This window comes from Nelumbo lutea, chromosome 1, assembly GCF_056320005.1.
Source record: "Nelumbo lutea isolate HS-2025 chromosome 1, American lotus-T2T, whole genome shotgun sequence".
Lineage (NCBI taxonomy): Eukaryota > Viridiplantae > Streptophyta > Magnoliopsida > Proteales > Nelumbonaceae > Nelumbo > Nelumbo lutea.
In genome coordinates this window covers 17,725,167-17,743,135 of record NC_142684.1, presented here as the reverse complement: position 1 = coordinate 17,743,135, position 17,969 = coordinate 17,725,167, and the positions used below count along the sequence as shown (strand labels likewise).

The window sequence follows — 17,969 nt, the reverse complement described above, 5'->3', positions numbered from 1 at the left end:
GTTGATTTGTACAGTTATGTTAGTTCGAGTGCCCTCTTACTTAAAGAAGGGCACTCAAGTCTTTTCCAATAAGTTAATAATATAATAATAGGTCTGGCCGAATCTAGGGACAACTTTTTCTTTAATTCGAACCAGCCTTTCTCTCTTTCCTTTCTTTTCTCTCTTCTTCTTTCCTCTTCTACTTCTTGCTGTTTACTTTACTTTACAGTCAACGAACAAGACAGAATTCTAGGGCAGGTCAAACTTCAACATGGTATCAGAGCGAGGTTCACCAAATCAGACTTGCTAGAATTCTGTCTTCTACGCATTCGAATTAGGGTTTCTCTTGGGTTTCTCAGCTGTGAGTTGGAGACTGGGAAAAGGGCTGAAAAGGAGTGATCGCCCTCTTCCCTAGGAGGTTCCTATGCCTCCGATTGTGTCGGTGGTGATTGGTTGATGTGGTTTCTAATCCCTAGTTAGGGCTGGTACATGTGGTGCAGTGGTGTCTCAGCCCTTTGTGTGGTTGGCCTTCAGTCGATAAGGTAAAGTTTTTTTTATGCATATTTTTCTGTTATGGAATACATGAGAGGTGTAGTACAGGGCAATAGTGTCTACTTAATGGTGACACTTCCTGTAGTTGTGGATTAGGGTTGGTAGTGTTACAAGTGTGGTTTTCAGCATTTGATATCGTTGAAATTAGTGTGTAGACTTCGGTGAGTAAGGGTTGTGGTGTTGCAGTTTTCAGCATTTAATACTGCTGAAATCAGTGTGCAGATTTCGGTGAGTAGGGTTTGTGGTGTTGCAGTTCTTAGCATTTATTACTGTTGAAATCAGTGTGCAGATTTCGGTGAAGTGTCTGTGTGTAGTGTGCAATGTGTAGTCCTAATAATTCAGTGCTTAGAATTCAGTGATAAGGGAGTTCGGCAATGACAGATAACAGTGATAGTAAACCTAGTGTCATGATATCTACTGACTACCTGAATGTCCAAATGACCTTCATTAAACTGAATGGAGAGAATTATGTCCCTTGGGCCAAGTCTGTAGAGGTTTTTCTGAAGGCGAAGAAGAAAGTGAAGCATATAAGAGAGGAGAAACCCCCGTTAATTCTCAGGAATATGAAGACTGGGAACAGGAAGATGCATAGATCATTACATGGTTGTGGAACAGTATGGAACCCAAAATCAGTGTGAACTTCATGTTTCTTGACACAGCCAAAGAGGTGTGGGATCATGCTAAGAAACTGTAGTCAGGTTAGGATAATACCACTAGGGTATATCAACTGTATCAAGAATACTTCAATCTGCAACAGGAAAATCAGAGCCTTGAGGAGTACTATGCCAGTGTGAGGAATATCCGTAATGAGTTAAATGTCTATCATCCTCTCACTTCAGATGCTAAAGTTCAACAGCAACAGCGAGAGCAGCTTGATGTGACACGGTTTCTGGTGGGGCTGAAGTCTGAGTATGAACCAGTACGAGCCCAGATACTAGGGGGATCTGCCTTCCATCTTTAGAGGAGGTGTTTGCTCGTCTTCGGAGGGCTTCCATTGGATCTATGGACTCTAATTTCTCCGATAAATCAGCATTTGCAGTATCGAGAGGTCGAGATGGCAGAAGTGGGGCTCGAGGAGCCCAGCCTGGTAGGAGTGGTAGTGGTGGATCTACACATATCCGTGGTGGTGGTTGTACTGGAGGCAGAGATTCAGGGGGTGCTCGTGGTAGAGGATGTGGCTCGGGTCCACGGAAGTGTACTCATTGTGGTTTGGATGGACATACCATTAACTACTGCTATGACTTACATGGTCCTCCCTCGACGTGGTCCAACCATGCCATGACTAGTGACACCAGTTTCAGCTCTAGACAGGAGAACCGGTCAGCTGACCCGATGCCTTCTACTCCCTCAGATGGTCCAGGCAAGGAGATGGTGAGTGTTCCTCGGGATGAGTATGAGAGGTTTGTTCAATCCAAGTTGCAGCAGAACACAGCTTCCTTTGCACACTCAGGTATGGCTTGTTTGGCATCCACACCCAACCCCTGGATTATTGACTCTGGAGCCTCTGATCACATGACGGGAACTCCAGGTGTGTTTTCATCTCTCACTCATTGCTCAACATCACAATCTGTTACCCTTGCTAATGGCTCCACATCATTTATCTGTGGTGTTGGCAATGTTGACCTAGACCCTGTATCCCTATCCTCTGTTTTATATGTACCTAAGCTTCCATTTAATCTTATGTTTGTTAGTAAGTTGACCAAGTCCCTTAAGTGCTCCATCACATTTTACCCTTCTATGTGTGTTTTTCAGGATCTCAAGACGGGGATGAAGATTGGTGGAGGGCATGAAGCCGGTGGACTGTATTATCTTGATGGTGGTGGACGAACGTCAACGGCCCTTTAGTCATCCATTTCTCCTCTCCAGTGGCATTGTAGATTTGGTCATCCTTCGTTGAAAGTGTTGCAGTCCTTAGTCCCTTCATTGAGTCAACTTTCCGTTTTAGATTGTGAGTCAGGTCAATTTGGGAAACACCATCGTGTTTCCTTTCGTTCTAGGGTCGATAACCATGTGTCGAGTCTTTTTTCTTTAATTCATTCAGATGTTTGGGGTCCTTATAAAGTGATGTCATATAATGGATACCGATATTTTGTTATTTTTGTTGATGACTGTTAAAGAATGACGTGGCTCTATTTAATGAAAGAAATGAGTTAATTATTTGCCATCTTCTAGAAATTTTATGCTGAGATCCGCAATCAATTTGGTGTTCACATCAAAATTTTCCATTCTGATAATGGTCGTGAATACTTGTCTTCATCTTTTCAAGAATACTTGGACCAACTTGGCATTATACACCAAACTTCATGTACCTACACTCCGCAACAAAATGGGGTTGCTGAGAGAAAGAACCGCCATCTTGTAGAAACGGCACGCTCCCTCATGCGACACATGAATGTTCCCAAAACCTTTTGGAGCGATGCAATGCTCACCTCTTGTTTCTTAATTAATCGGATGCCCATGTCTATCCTTGATGGTCGTTCTCCTTTTAGTGTCTTATTCCCCAACATGTCTCCGTTTCCGCTTTTTCCTCGGGTATTTGGGTGTGTCTGCTTCGTTCATAATCTGGGTCCCGGGACTGACAAGTTAGATGCACGTTCCTTGAAGTGTATCTTCCTTGGCTATTCCCGAACTCAGAAAGGGTACAAGTGTTATCATCCCAGTTCTCGTCGTTCCTTGGTATGTGCTGATGTTACATTCTTCGAGTCTACTCCGTTCTTCGTGGGGTCTGGTGCTGCTGCTTCCTCCACATCACCACCTCCTCTTCCTCTTCTTGTGGCTGATCCACCTTCTCTGGCTCCAGTCATGCCTACGTCCTTGCCTCTGGTGCCACCGTCGGTTGACCGTCCACTCATCCGTCACGTGTATACACATCGCCCGCATGTACCGGCTGCAGCTCCTCCAGCTTCATCACCGTCGACAGATCCAGCTCCAGCTCCGACACCAGCCTCCGACCTAGATCTTCCTATTGCCTTCCGGAAAGGTAAACGTACTTGCACCCTTCACCCTATTTCCAATTTTGTTTCACTTACCCACCTCTCCGCCTCCCATCGCCAGTTCATATCTTTGTTATCCTCCGTGGTTGTTCCCAAGGATGTCCAGGAAGCCCTTACCTCTCCAGAGTGGTGCCGTGCTATGGAAGAAGAGCTCTCTGCTCTGCATCATAATCACACTTGGGATCTCACCGCTCTTCCTCCTGGGAAGCAGGCTGTCGGTTGTAAGTGGGTGTGTAGTGTTAAGTACTTGCCAGATGGTCGTGTTGAGCGCCTGAAGGCGCGGCTGGTTGCCAAAGAGTACCCCCAAACCTATGGCATTGACTACACAGAGACATTCTCCTCGGTTGCTAAGATAGGGTCAGTTCGTGTCGTCATCTCCCTTGCAGCTATGTATGATTGGCCTCTCCATCAGCTAGATATAAAAAATGCCTTTTTGCATGGTGATTTGCTCGAGGAGGTCTACATGGAGCAACCACCCGGGTTTGTTGCTCAGGGGGAGGATGGTAAGGTATGCAGACTTAAGAAGGCTATTTATGGACTTAAACAGTCCCCTCGAGCATGGTTTGGTAGGTTCAGTGAGGTGGTCAAGAAGTTTGGTATGAAACAGTGCCAAGTTGATCACTCTGTCTTCAGTTTTGACTCTTCGACAGGCAAAATAATATTGGTGGTGTATGTGGATGATATCGTTGTGACTGAGAATGATAAAATGGGCATTGACAGATTGAAGGCATTCCTACAGGAACACTTTTAGACAAAGAACCTTGGCAAGTTGAAATACTTTTTGGGCATAGAGGTAGCAAGATCTAAGCATGGCATTAATTTGTGTCAGAGGAAATATGTGCTTGATTTACTGGAAGAAATAGGGTTGTTGGGTAATAAACCAGCTGAGACACCTATGGAAACAAATATGAGGCTGAGCAGTGATATAGGTGAAGTATTTGAAGACCCTCGCAGATACCGACGACTTGTAGGCAAACTAAACTATCTAACCATTACTCGACCAGATATTTCCTTTGCAGTTAGTGTGGTGAGTTAGTTCATGCAGAAACCTTTGGTCCCACATTGGAATGCAGTGCTAAGGATTGTGAGGTATCTGAAAGGAGCTCCTGGTCGTGGTTTGTTGTATAGGAGTGGTGGAAAACTGGTAGTAGAAGGATACACTGATGCTGATTGGGTAGGTTCCATGTCTGATAGACGATCTACCATAGGTTATTGCACCTTTCTGGGGGGTAACCTGGTAACGTGGAAAAGTAAGAAGCAAACAGTTGTGGCAAGAAGCAATGCAGAAGCAGAATATAGGGCCATGGCACATACTGCTTGTGAATTAGTGTGGCTGAGGAACCTTCTACAAGAGATAGGATATGACATCAGTACTCCAGTGAAGCTCTATTGTGACAATCAGGCAGCGGTTCATATCTCTTCCAATCCAGTGTTTCATGAAAGAACCAAGCACATCGAAGTTGATTGTCATTTTGTGAGAGAGAAAGTGCTGAATGGGGTGATAGAAACTGCATATGTTAGTACGGGAAACCAGTGGGCAGACTTGTTTACAAAAGGTTTGAGTCGCGGGAGAGTGGACTACATATGTAACAAGCTGAGATTATATGATATATACTCACCAGCTTGAGGGGGAGTGTTAGTGGTGTTAGTGAAGGGGTATTTCAGTCTTTGTACTTGTTGAGAATGTTGATGTGTACGGTTATGTTAGTTCGAATGCCCTCTTACTTAAAGAAGGGCACTCAAGTCTTTTTCAAAAAGTTAATAATATAATAATAGGTCTGGCCGAATCTAGGGACAACTTTTTCTCTAATTCGAACCAGCCTTTCTCTCTTTCCTCTCCTACTTCTTGTTGTTTACTTTACTTTATAGTCAATGAACAAGACAAAATTCTAGGGCAGGTCAAACTTCAACAAGGATCACTAACATGAATAAAACATACACAACCAAAAACCTTAGGAGGAAGAGAACACAACTTGCTTTGGACACAGGATAGAAAATGGGGTTCTCATTCCCAAAACCTTGGATAGTATTCGGTTGATGAGATAAGAAGTTGTCAGAACAAAATGAGGCCAAAACTTCTTTGGGACCTCGCTTTGAACCATTAGAGAATGAGTAGTCTCAAGTAAATGTCTACCTTTCCGCAATAGTGATGGAAGGGTTGACCTATTACCTCAATAGTGATGGGAGGTGCAAGAGGCTCATCTGAAGGTGTGGAAACAACTTACACATCCTTGAGTCTTTGTCTCTGGTACCACCTTTGAACAATAGGATGGGAAGAAAATGTGGGAGGATAAGTAGGAGGAGGAGCAGGAGCAGGAACAAGAGAAGAAGACTCACTAGAAGACTCAATGAGAGGAGACTCAATAGAAGACTTAATGGGGATTAGAAGAAGGACAGATGGTGACATCGCAAACAACTCCTTTGAATGCTCCCCCTTAGGAAAAGTACCAAAGAAAGGAACAGACTCAACAAATGTGATATCTCTGGAAACAAAGCGAGTGCCATGAACTAGATCAAAACAACAATACCCCTTTTATGTGAAGGCATATCTCAAGAAGACACACTTGTGTGCTTTAGGCTCAAACTTATGTCTTTGGTGACTATGAACATGAACATAACAAGTGCACCCAAACACTCGGAGAGGAAGAGAGAAGAGATCCTCGTTTGGAAATAGGAGGCTAAAGGGGGTTTTAAAACCCAAAACTCGGGAAGGCATCTGGTTTATCAAGTATGTAGTTGTAAAGACAACGTCCCCCCAAAACTTAACAGGAACATGAGAAGCAAAAAGGAGGCTCCTCGTAACCTCAACCACATGTTGGTTCTTCCTTTCTGCCACTCCATTTTGTTGTGGAGTGTAGGAACAATAACTCTGATGAATAACTCCAAAGGTATCAAAGTAGGAGGAAAGGCTCTTCTCAAAATAATCCTCTGCATCATCAGATCAGAATATTTTGATCCGAGCATTAAACAGGGTAAGGATAAGTTCATGAAAATTTTGTACAATATTTGGCACTTTATACCAGGATTTCACAGGGTAAATCCAAGTGTAACGAGAGAAATCATCAATAAAAAGGATGAAATACTTGTAACCACTAATCCCCCATAGCAGATAAATGATATGGGCCCCTACACATCAAAGTGTACAATATGGAAAGTAGAAACCGATTTTTTATTACTCACTGAAAATGATTGTCTACAATGTTTTGCAAGTTCACATGACTCATAATGAAGACTTGATAGGGATATTCTCTTAAACATTTCTGGAAACAAATGACTTAAAGCTGAAAAAGACAAATGACCAAATCTCAAATGACATAACATGACTCTATCAACTAACTCTGATGAGATAGACTCCAAAGCTACTCCACTAGGTGGTCCAGGACTTCGATAAGAGATATCCAGCAAATATATTCCATTAGCCTCATATCCACTCCCAATCATCCTTTGAGTTTTCAGGTCCTGAAAAACATAATGAATAGGAAAGAAGGTTACACTACAATTCATTGATTTTGTTAAGCTACTAATAGATAAAAGGTTAGTGCTAAGTTTGGGAACATGAAGGATAGAGGACAAAACAAAGGAGTCAGAAGCTCTAATATTCCCTTTGCTAGAGATGGGAGCAAGAGACCTATCGGCAAGTGAAATCTTCTCTCTACCAAAGAGGAGCTGGTATGAACAGAAAAGCTTAGATATGCTGGTCATATGGTCTAATGCACCAGAATCTATAATCCAAGGAATTCTATGATTACCTGAGTTTGTAGCATGATTTGCACAAGCACGAATACCTGAATGGGCAAATACATATGAAGAGGTGTTGCCTGAGGAGGAAGCTACAACAGTAGTCTCCAAGTGATTAATTAACCTCCCATATCTCTCAAATTCTTCCTTCACTGCTGTCATCTGCTCCACAACAGATTTTTCAAACTGACCACCTTCAGATGTTGTAGCAACATTTGCATTCTCTGGCTTTCCAGACTGACCACCTTTCTTAAAGTTGTTGTTTCGAAACCTATTTGGACGAAGATCTGGATGAAGTTTCCAACAAGTATCCTTAATATGTTTCGATTTCTTGTAGTATTGACATATCACCTCTTTCTTCTCAGCTGACCCCTTTGGTTTTATTCCAGCATGTGCAAAATGTTCTGAAGGTGGTTGACCCTGTAACTGCACCTGTCACCTGTTCTCTTCACTGCTCACCATAGAATATGCCTGAGCAAGTGTTACTTCATCCTTGGCCAGAATATTTTGTCTCATAAAATCAAATCTGGGTTAAGTCTTGTAAGAAACTCAAACACCCTGTTTCTTTCCACAAATTTCCTGAATGTCTCTGCATCCTTGGTGCTTTCCCATCCATAACATCAATCTCTTATCATAATGGCTTCAACATTGAGTGGTAGACAACTACACTCCTCTCCCCTTGTTTCAGATTTTTCACATTATTCTTCAGTTTGTAAGCCCTTGAAACATTCAATTTTTGAGAATATGTTTCTTTAACACTATCTCAAATCTCCTTGGCTGAAGTCATCCAAAGATTATGTTAACTAATGTGGGGCTGCATAGAATTTACCAACCATCCAATAATTGTGTAGTTATCCTGCATCCATTTCTCATATGTAGGATCAGTCTCTTCCAGTTTCTCCTTACTGCCCATGGGAAACCCTAGTTTATTCTCTACCATAGGCATGAATTTTTATAGATTGTGCCCAAGCTAAATAATTTGTTCTATCAAGTTTGATTGTAGTCACTTCTGTCAAAATGGAATCTATGGGACTAATCCCCAGCACCGGGATCTGCTTCACCTTACTTCTAGATTGCTCCATTGATTAAACAAAAATAAAAAAAAAACAAGATTTTCAAGCTTTATAGACCTAACTAAGATCAGTCCAACACTTAAAAATCCCAAAACTAGGGTTTTTAATTGTACCTAGCCTTCGGGGAGAAAGAGAGAAGTAGTCGTTCCAACCAGAGCTTCCCAAACCTCTTCCAACTCCAACCACCCACTTTTGGAGATCAAAAGGAACCCTCCAAGCCTTGAGCGCCACTCCCAAACAATCTCTTTAACCTGTAATCGGAAACTCTCTAGTTGGCTAGGGTTTTGGGCAAAAAATCAGCAGCCCCACTTTCTTGGCGATCTATAACCAGATTCTAATGCTCCAAACCCTCTACCAACTAGGCATACAAGTTCTTTGAATAATCAGCAATTTATCTCTCCATACACTTTTTGATTAGAAGAGTGTATGGGAAAAGAAAAGAAAAGATAAAAGAGAAGGAAGACCTCCTGCTCTAATACCAAGATGTGATTTAGACCAATAAAGAAAGTAGTAAAATATTTCAGTTTATAGCAGAAGAGGAAGAGAAGAAGAGGAAGACAGAAAGAGGAAAAAGGAAGAATGGTGAAGAAGGGAGAAAGAAGGAGTTCAGTGATCTCTCCTCTTTCTCCACTCTAATCTTTTATTAATCTTATTAAGATTACATAAATCACAAGTCTGCCCCTAAGAGGGCGTCCACCTCATCAGCATACTTAGAAAACATAAAAAGAATTAAGGGCCCATTAAGAATAAAATAACAAGAAAGAACTAACCAATAAGATAATAATGGGCTAGGGCCCATTTGGCCCAGTCTCTCTACAAAAATAAAGAAAAAATGAGATCCCGCCTTCCTCTTCTTCCTCCTCCTTCTTACTCTTAACCCCCCTCCTCTTAAGGAGGCTTATGCCTCCTTGTGTTTGGGAGGCTTATGCCTCTTATGTTCTGAACTACACTTCATGCCTCTAGGTATTGGAATGCCTCGCATCACACCTCTGTGTTTTAAAACATTGCCAAGATCCTCTCCTATATCCCTTAGATTAGAATCCACCTCCTTAAATAACTCTCTAATCAACTTACTCCCATCCTAAAACCTATTAAAATAGTGGCACTTTGTCCTTTTTTGTTTTCCATACGAGACTTCTCATAATTCTATAAGGAACTCATCGTAGAACTCCAATTGCCACCTTTTTTGTTTTTTAACTTGTAACATATGTTATTGTCATTTATTTGCTTTCCCTTTTCAATGAGTCCCTTGAGAGGAAAATGCATGGTAAAATTGTTGATCTATGCTACCAGGATACTTGTACAAGGGTGCTATATAATGTTGAATACTTCAGTTTCTAGTGTAAATTCCATATCCAATACTGTCAGTTCAGCTGTATCCTCGCGAAATCCAGGTAATATAGTTATTTATAGCAGTGAGAAGGAAGCTTTGCAGTGTAAATTCCATATCCAATACTATCAGTTCAGCCGTATCCTCCAAATCCAGGTAATATAGTTATTTATAGCAGTGAGAAGGAAGCTTTGCAGTGTTAATGAATCCGTACTCCCAATCAAGACAAGAAAATAAAAGGATTGACTGCTCTGCCACTATACTTCCTCCTTCCTCATATGTAAGAATTAAGCAGCATTGGATAAATATAACTCTGCCACTATCTTTCTTTTTATATGCAGAGCTCCTGGGCCCCCTGTGTCCCATTTCCCTTTTTATATTTGTTGTTTTTTTCGTTGTTATTTATTTTGGAATTGTATTTAAATGCTCCCCCTTCAGAATAAAGTGGCTTCTTCTTCTTTCAAACAGATGAGGTAGTGATTGGCTGATCATTAGTCATTTTGACTCAGTAGCACCGAAGGAACTAGAGAATCTCAAAAATTATTTACAAGGGCTTGTATCCAGTCAAATATATTGTTATATAGCATTGATTTGATCTGCTAAACTATTTTAAATATGCATGTACAATGCCATGGAGGAATACTAAAATGGCCTTTATAAGGAAAATCTATGCTACAGAAGTGGTCATTCAGAGTATTTTTCTTTTTCTTTTATGAAAAGGTAAGATAGTTTCTGCATTTAAGTATAGGTCAAAAAATACAGGTATAGTCCATTGGCCATCACATTGAGAAACTATACATGGGGAGAAGTCCCCTAGAAACAAAACAAACAAATAGTTTGCTTTTTGGGGCCTTCTGATTGCTTTTCTTCTTATCTTGTTTGTCTAATCCTAGTTATTTTAAGTTTACTGTTTACAGATTAAAAGGATGTAGAATATTTTCCAATACTGCTTTTCATGCATCCTTTGCATATGACTGACGAAGCTTTTTTCCAAACACCTATGCAATAAAGATTTGTATATCTGGGATAACTAAAGTAATTCCAGCACTGGTGTTTTTCTATACCATTTCAGGCTTCAATTTATTTATGAATTTATCCTTTGCATTTTCATAACTTTCTGACACAGCTTTTAGCTTTCATGCAGGAAATGGGATTGTTAGAGATGAAACATGGTTTGCTCCAGGTTGCAGAGTCCTTGGATTTTCTCCATAACAATGCCCACCTAATTCATCGTGCTATATCACCTGAGGTTGCAGCTTCCTGATCTTATCATCTCTCCCTTCATCTCTCTATATTTGTATGGATACATTATGTGTATATGTGTGTGTGTGGGTAAGTGAGTATGCATGTATGTAAAAAAAAAAAAAAAGAAATGCAAGAATAAAACTAATCAAAATATTTGCAATATCTTACATGTGTCTTCTAGTTTTCATTAAATATAGATATCCCATGTCATCATATCAACATTCATAAAAAAAAGAAAAAATATCATCATATCAACATTGACATTTCCTAGTTAATAGTGCTGTTGAAATAATTGATTTTATGTTTGTTAGGGTCTGTTTGGCTGATTAAAGCCTTTTTATTTTAATCTATTATTGTACCATCACTTAGTAGGGGCACAAGGGTCATTTCCCTTCTTATTTTTTCGCCCTATATATTATAATGAAGCTGGTGCCATCAACACTGTTCCATTGCCTCAATCCTTCTTTCTCCCTTCTCTTCTCTTCTCTCCTCTTCTCTTCTCTTCTCTTCCTTTCTCTTCTCTTCTCTTTTGCTGACTGTCAAGATGGTATCAGAGTGTGGCCATTGAATCTGGGCGATCAAGTGTCTTCTCCAAGCTGCTGAATTTGGACGGAACAGAGGAGTACATCTGGGTTGATTGAATCAGACCTGCAACTGGTACCGCCCCATTTTTTTTCCTTTCTCTTCCCTTGGTCGTGTACTAAGAGGAAAACGAATGGACCTGAACCACTGAATGTCGGCACACCCTTGTGAGGATTTTCCTCTGTTTGTTTTGGATCATGTGATCCTGTACCTGTGAAAGGTTGCTGTAGCTCACGTATGACCTGTTTTCTCTACTTGTTGGCTTGATGCCTTGTGTGTAAGGATCTCCCCTTGTGATTAATGCTTGTAGACCTTCTGAGAAAACTAGTAGGCTGGGATTGCTATTCTGTACAGGTCTGAAAATCAGATCTATCATCTTGTTTTTTTTTGGAAATTGATGCTGGTCTTGTGCTCAGATTAAGTCCAAAAACTGTAGTGTGGGTGGACTAATCACTTGTGTGTGGAGCTTTTTGTTCTGATATGAGGAGGGATCCTAAGGTGAAGTTTTTTGATAAAAAAATTCTGTGTTGACCATGTCTTCTGAGAATTCTGCTACTTCAAAGATTTCTGTAAATCAAAATGGGGTAAGTGGGGGAATGGATATGAGTTTCCCCATGGCTGTTATTCCCTTTGATGGTCTGAATTACCTTAAATGGTCTAGGGGAATAAAACTCTACATCACTACTAAGGGAAAAATAGGATACATCAATGGGAAAGTGAAGGAACCGAAGAGTGGAAGTGCTAAATATGATAGATGGAACCAAGAAAATAGTATGGTGATGTCATGGCTCTTGGTTTCCATGCTTCCACAGGTGAGAAAAACTTTTATGTGGGCTGAAACTGCTTGTGAAATATGGGAACAAGCAAAGTCCACCTATTCAGAGCAGAGACATTATGCCAAGATATACCAACTACAAGCTGAATCATCCACTTGCATGCAGGGGGAAAGAAGTCTCTTGGTGTACTATTCAGATTGACATCGATATGGAAAGAACTTGAACACTATCAGAATGTTAACCGGAAGTGTGATGAGGATGCAAAGGCATTCAAATCACTTGCATCTCAGCAATGGGTATTTGCCTTCCTCTTGGGGCTGAATCCTTCATATGAGTCCATCAGGGTGCAGATCTTGGGAAGTAAAGACTTGCCATTAGTTCAGGAGATTTATGCCTTGGTTCAGTCAGAAGAAAGTAGAAGAAATGTGATGAATTCTACAGAGCCAGTTGCTCTAGCTGTCCGGGGAAGTTCATATACTAATTTCGGAGGTGGTATTAAGAAGGTGATTCGTAGAAGAGAACAGATGATAAGAGTAAGCTTTGGTGCACTCACTACCAGAAGGCAAGACACACCAAAGATACTTGCTGGGATCTCCATGGAAAATTTAAATGGGCACAGGATTTGGGTAAGAAGTCAACAACTGATCAAGGCAAGTAACCAAGTCAGCAGAATTAGAAAAGGTATAACTCAGCTAATATGGCATCTTAAGAGACTAGTCCCATGGTAACTTAGGAAAGGCATCCCAATTCTGACCCTAAGGAAGAGATCATCAACTCCTTCCATGACCATTTGGAGTTATATGGCAGGACTCTTTTCCAGATGGATACTGGTCTTACTCCTTCTACCTCTTTTGCATCTGCTTCAGGTAGCATTGCCACTGCCTTCCATGTGTCATCTCATACCTCTGATTCCCCTTGGGTAATTGACTCAGAGCCTCAAACCACATGACCGGTAAGTCAAATTTATTTCAGGCATACAATCTTCTCTCTGGGAGAGATAAGGTGAGACTAGCTGATGGTTCTTTCTCCACCATAGCTGGCGAAGGAACCATATCTCTCCCACTCGGCCTTACCCTTTCTAACATACTACATGTTCCTAAATTACCTATAAATCTGCTTTCCATTAGTAGTATTACTCACTCCTTAAACAGTTTAGTTACTTTCTATCCGTCTTCATGTGTGTTTCAAGATTGGCCTCGGGAAGATGATTGGTAGAGAAAGCATGGTGGATGGCCTCTACGTGTTGGAGAATAAAGCTGGTCTTGTGGCTACAGAGTCCTTGAGTTTGTCTAGTGAGAGTCAAGCCTATTTATGGCACAATCGTCTTGGTCATCTTTCTTTTGAGTCATTAAAAGTTATGTTTCCAAAGTTGTTTGAGTCTTTGTCAGTGAGTCAGTTGTAGTGTCAGACATGTCAATTGAGTAAACATTGTAGAAGCACTTTTCCTTTGAGAAATAAAAGATCATAATTTCCGTTTCATATTGTTTGTTCTGATGTTTGGGTCCCTGTTACTCTACCTATTGAGGCTGGATATAAGTACTTCATTACCTTGATTGATGATTACTCTAGATACACATGGGTTTACCCTATGCGATCTAGAGAGGAAGTGCCTAAAATTGTGAAAGACTTTCAACACATGGTATTCACTCAGTTCCAAACTGATATCCATATTTTCTAGTCGGACAATGCAAAGGAATACTTCCATAGTGATCTCACGGAATTCTTTCCTTCAAGTGGATCACTTCAACGAAGCTCTTGTGCTAGGACACCTCAACAAAACAGTGTTGTTGAAAGAAAAAAACTATCATCTTCTTGAAGTAGCTCGTGGCTTGTTAATCCATATGAATGTTCCAAAACTTTTTTGGATGTATGTTGTTCTGTTGCTACGTACATCATCAACTGTATGCCCTCTCAGTTACTAGAGTATAAGGCCCCACATCAGCTTTTGTTTCCTATAGCATCGTTGTTCCCCATTCCAATACATGCTTTTGGGTGTCGTTGCTTTGTTCATAACTTGTCACATACTCGGGGTAAACTTGTTCCTTGTGCTATTCCTTGTGTCTTCCTTGGTTACCCTCTATCTCAAAAGGGATACCATTGCTATTATCCCGTCTCTCATAAGTATTATGTCTCTATAGACGTGTCCTTTGAGAATCAACCTTTCTTCTCGGTTTCTCCTTAGGGGGAGTGTAGGGTTGAGGAGAAATAGGCTCAGACTCAACTACCTTCTCTACCTGGCCCTCTTCCATTCCATGTCTTTCTTTGCTGCCACAAAAGCTAGTAGAGTTTAAGAGCCGTGGAACCTGACACTATGCAACCAATATCATTGGCTTCACCAGAGGTTGATCCTTCCCATTGGCCAGGTACACTTGCTTCTATTGATATGCCTGCTCCTTTCAATGTTGATTCCCTTGTCATTAATGATCTTGATGTTCCTATTGCTAAGAAAAAGGGTGTTAGATCTTGTACCACTAACCATCCTATCTCTCACTTTGTGTTCTATGATCATATTTCATCTTCATATCGTGCATTCCTCTCCTCTATTGACAATATCCTTATTCCTAAGAATGTGGCTGAAGCTTTATCCAAACCTTAATGGACAGATGCAATGAAGGAAGAGATTGATGCATTACATAAAAATGGCACTTGGGAGTTGGTGGATCTTCTTGAAGGGAAGGAACTAGTGGGGTGCAACTGGGTGTTCACAGTGAAACACAAGGTTGATGGAATTGTTGAAAGGTACAAGGCTAGACTGGTGGAAAAAGGCTTTACACAAGTATATGGAGTGGACTATGCAGAGACTTTTTCCCCAGTAGCCAAGATGAACTCTATCAGAATTCTCCTTTCACTAGCGGCAAATCTTGACTGGGAACTTCACCAATTGGACATAAAAAATGCTTTCTTGAATGGTGACTTAGAAGATGAAATGTACATGACCCAACCTCCAGGCTTTTGTGCTAAAGGTAGTGAATAGAAAGTGTGCAAGTTAAAAAAAATCTTTATATGGGCTGAAACAATATCTTCGGGCTTGGTTTAGTATGTTCCACTTAGCAGTTCAACAGATGGGGTTCAAACAATGCCAGTCAGATCACACACTATTTGTGAAGAAAGGTGAAGGGAAAATTGCAGCTCTAATTGTGTATGTGGATGACATAGTGATCACAGGAGATTGGGAGGCTGAAATATAGAGACTAAAAAAGTTCTTAGCCACTTAATTTGAGGTGAAAGATGTAAGCCCCTTACGTTATTTCCTGGGAATTGAAGTCACCTGCTCTCACAAGGGCATTTTTATTTCCCAACGGAAATATGTACTAGATCTACTAGAAGATACAGGCAAACTGGGGGTGAGACCAATTGACTCACCAATTGAACCTAACCATCATTTGGGAGATAGTCAGGGAGAGTTCTTGAAAGATGTGAAGAAGTTTCAGAGACTTGTAGAGAGACTCTTGTATTTGTCTATGACCAGGCCTGATATTGCTTATGTAGTGGATGTCCTTAGTCAATTCATGCACAATCCTAGGACAACTCACCTTGAAGCTATAGAGAGGATCCTCAGATACCTCAAGAAGTTTCCTGGAGCTGGTTTGCTGTTCCAGAAACATGGACATTTAAAGGTGGAGGTATATATTGATGCTGATTGGGTAGGGGCAGTTGATGACCGAAAGTCTACCAATGGATATTGTGCCTTTGTAGGGGGAAACCTAGTCACATGGAGAAGTAAGAAGCAAAGTGTGGTGGCTAGGTCTAGTGCTGAAGCAGAATACAAAGCTATGTCTCATGGAGTTGCTGAAATCATGTGGATAAGAAATCTATTAGGAGAACTGGGTTCTACAGTCAGCAACTCTATGTCACTCTATTGCAACAATAAGGCTGCTATCAACATTGCAGCTAATCCAGTCCTCCATGATAGGACGAAACACATTGAAGTGGACAAGCATTTTATTAGAAAGAAACTTGTAAATGAAGAAGTGTGCACCCCATATGTCAGCTCAAAAGAACAACTTGCAGACATCTTCACCAAAGGTCTTCATCATGTGCGGCATAATGATTTGTGTGACAAGTTGGGCATGATTGGCATCTATGCTCCAACTTGAGGGGGAGTGTTGAAATAATTGATTTTTTGTTTGTTAGGGTCTCTTTGGCTGATCAAAGCCTTTTTTATTTTAATCTATTATTCTACCATCACTTAGTAGGGGCAAAGGGTCATTTCCTTCTTATTTTTTTTCCCTATATATTATAATGAAGCTGGCGCCGCCAGCACTGTTCCATTGCCTCAATCCCTCTTCTTTCTTCCTTCTCTTTTCTTCTCTCCTCTTCTCTTCTCTTCTCTTTTTCTGTAAATCTTCAATCAGATTTACTGTCAAGAAGTGCTAAATCCTATTTGCCATTTAAGTCTATCTGGAAGGACAACTTCTGTTAAATTTACATGCATAAACACATTTCCTTTCATACAAGGAACCATCTTGGTTTTCTTTTTCTCTCAATTAAAATTCTGTTGATATATCTACAGAGGTGTGATTGCTATCCTGGGAATAGATTCTTTTTTCTTAGTCCCACTGGTAGGTGTTCCTCTGGGTGCCATCAAAGCATGGCTGATGCTAGGAGATTAGTTTTTTTTATTTTTTTTCAGTTTTTCCTGTCCCTTTTCTTCTCTGATAGTACACATTTCCTCGTGGGTGTAGATTATCTTGCAGCTAATTTAAATTGTATTACTGTAATTTGTCTTTTGGAAAGATTTTACTTTTCATTGTGCCGTTAGCTTGTATTCTCTTCTTTCATGATGGCAATCTACTCCCCCAAAATGAAAATGACTTGGTATTGTATTTCCTCCTAGTTTGCTGTGTGATGGAGACTTTTTTCTTTTTCCAATACCTTTAATAGAATTTCCAGCAGTTGATGTCTAAGCTACTCAAGAGTCAAGACCCAGCGTTTTTCGGTTCTGAGTCTGAGGCTTATATTACAAATGCATAAAATTAATCAGATCTTGGTATTGCAGACCATTTTTATTACTTCTAGTGGAGCTTGGAAACTTGGTGGATTTGGTTTTGCAATTTCTGCAGATCAGGCTTCAGGTGACCAGACCAATATGCAGCCATTTCATTATGCTGTAAGTGGATTCTTTATTCTGCATTGACAAAGGCCACTTCCCAGTTTGTTTGTATATTGAGTTTCTCTTCAATCATTTGATTCAAGGTTGATTATTAATTGCATGAAGAGAGATCAGAGCATCTGTCCTTTTTTTTTTTTTTTGCAAAGATGAATTAATTTCCACTTTTCTTAATCCTCTACTGATTTTGTTCATTTCCTTATTATTTTTCTCATGGTAGTAATTGGGGCAATTTGTGCAGTTAAGTGCTGCAAAATTGAGTATGTCTTTCATTTTTATGCTGTTGCATCTGTGGAAAGCACCTCCCTTGGATACCTTCATTTTAATTGCTTATTTGCATGGAATTCATTTAGCATTTCTTTCATACATATGTTGTTGAAGAAACACTAAAATCCTGTCTGGTCATGGACTCATGAGTGGTCTATAACAGTGTGGGTTTCCTCCCTTTATGTTAGAAAGTTCATTGTGGCTTTTTAATGTTCTTATTTCTTGTTTCCAATTTTGAACATATCAAGCAGTTGAGGTAGTTATGAAAATTGTATATAGATCAGAAAAATGCTTCTAAGGAACATGGCAGTACAGAAATTCATT

At 40.4% G+C, this 17,969-nt stretch overlaps 1 protein-coding gene across 3 annotated transcripts in view; it reads left to right on the top strand.

Annotated features, from left to right (window-relative positions):
- LOC148873759 (SCY1-like protein 2 A) overlaps positions 1-17,969 on the top strand; it is a 119,791-nt gene that overhangs the window by 7,529 nt on the left and 94,293 nt on the right. For 2 of the 3 annotated variants that reach the window (XM_088944236.1, XM_088944218.1), the window contains exons 2-3: positions 10,810-10,914; positions 17,268-17,378. In XM_088944236.1, coding sequence (XP_088800362.1) covers positions 10,810-10,914; positions 17,268-17,378 — 216 coding nt within the window. Of the gene's footprint in view, positions 1-10,798; positions 10,915-17,267; positions 17,379-17,969 lie in introns of all 3 variants that reach the window. The other variant, XM_088944225.1, reaches the window with a different exon arrangement.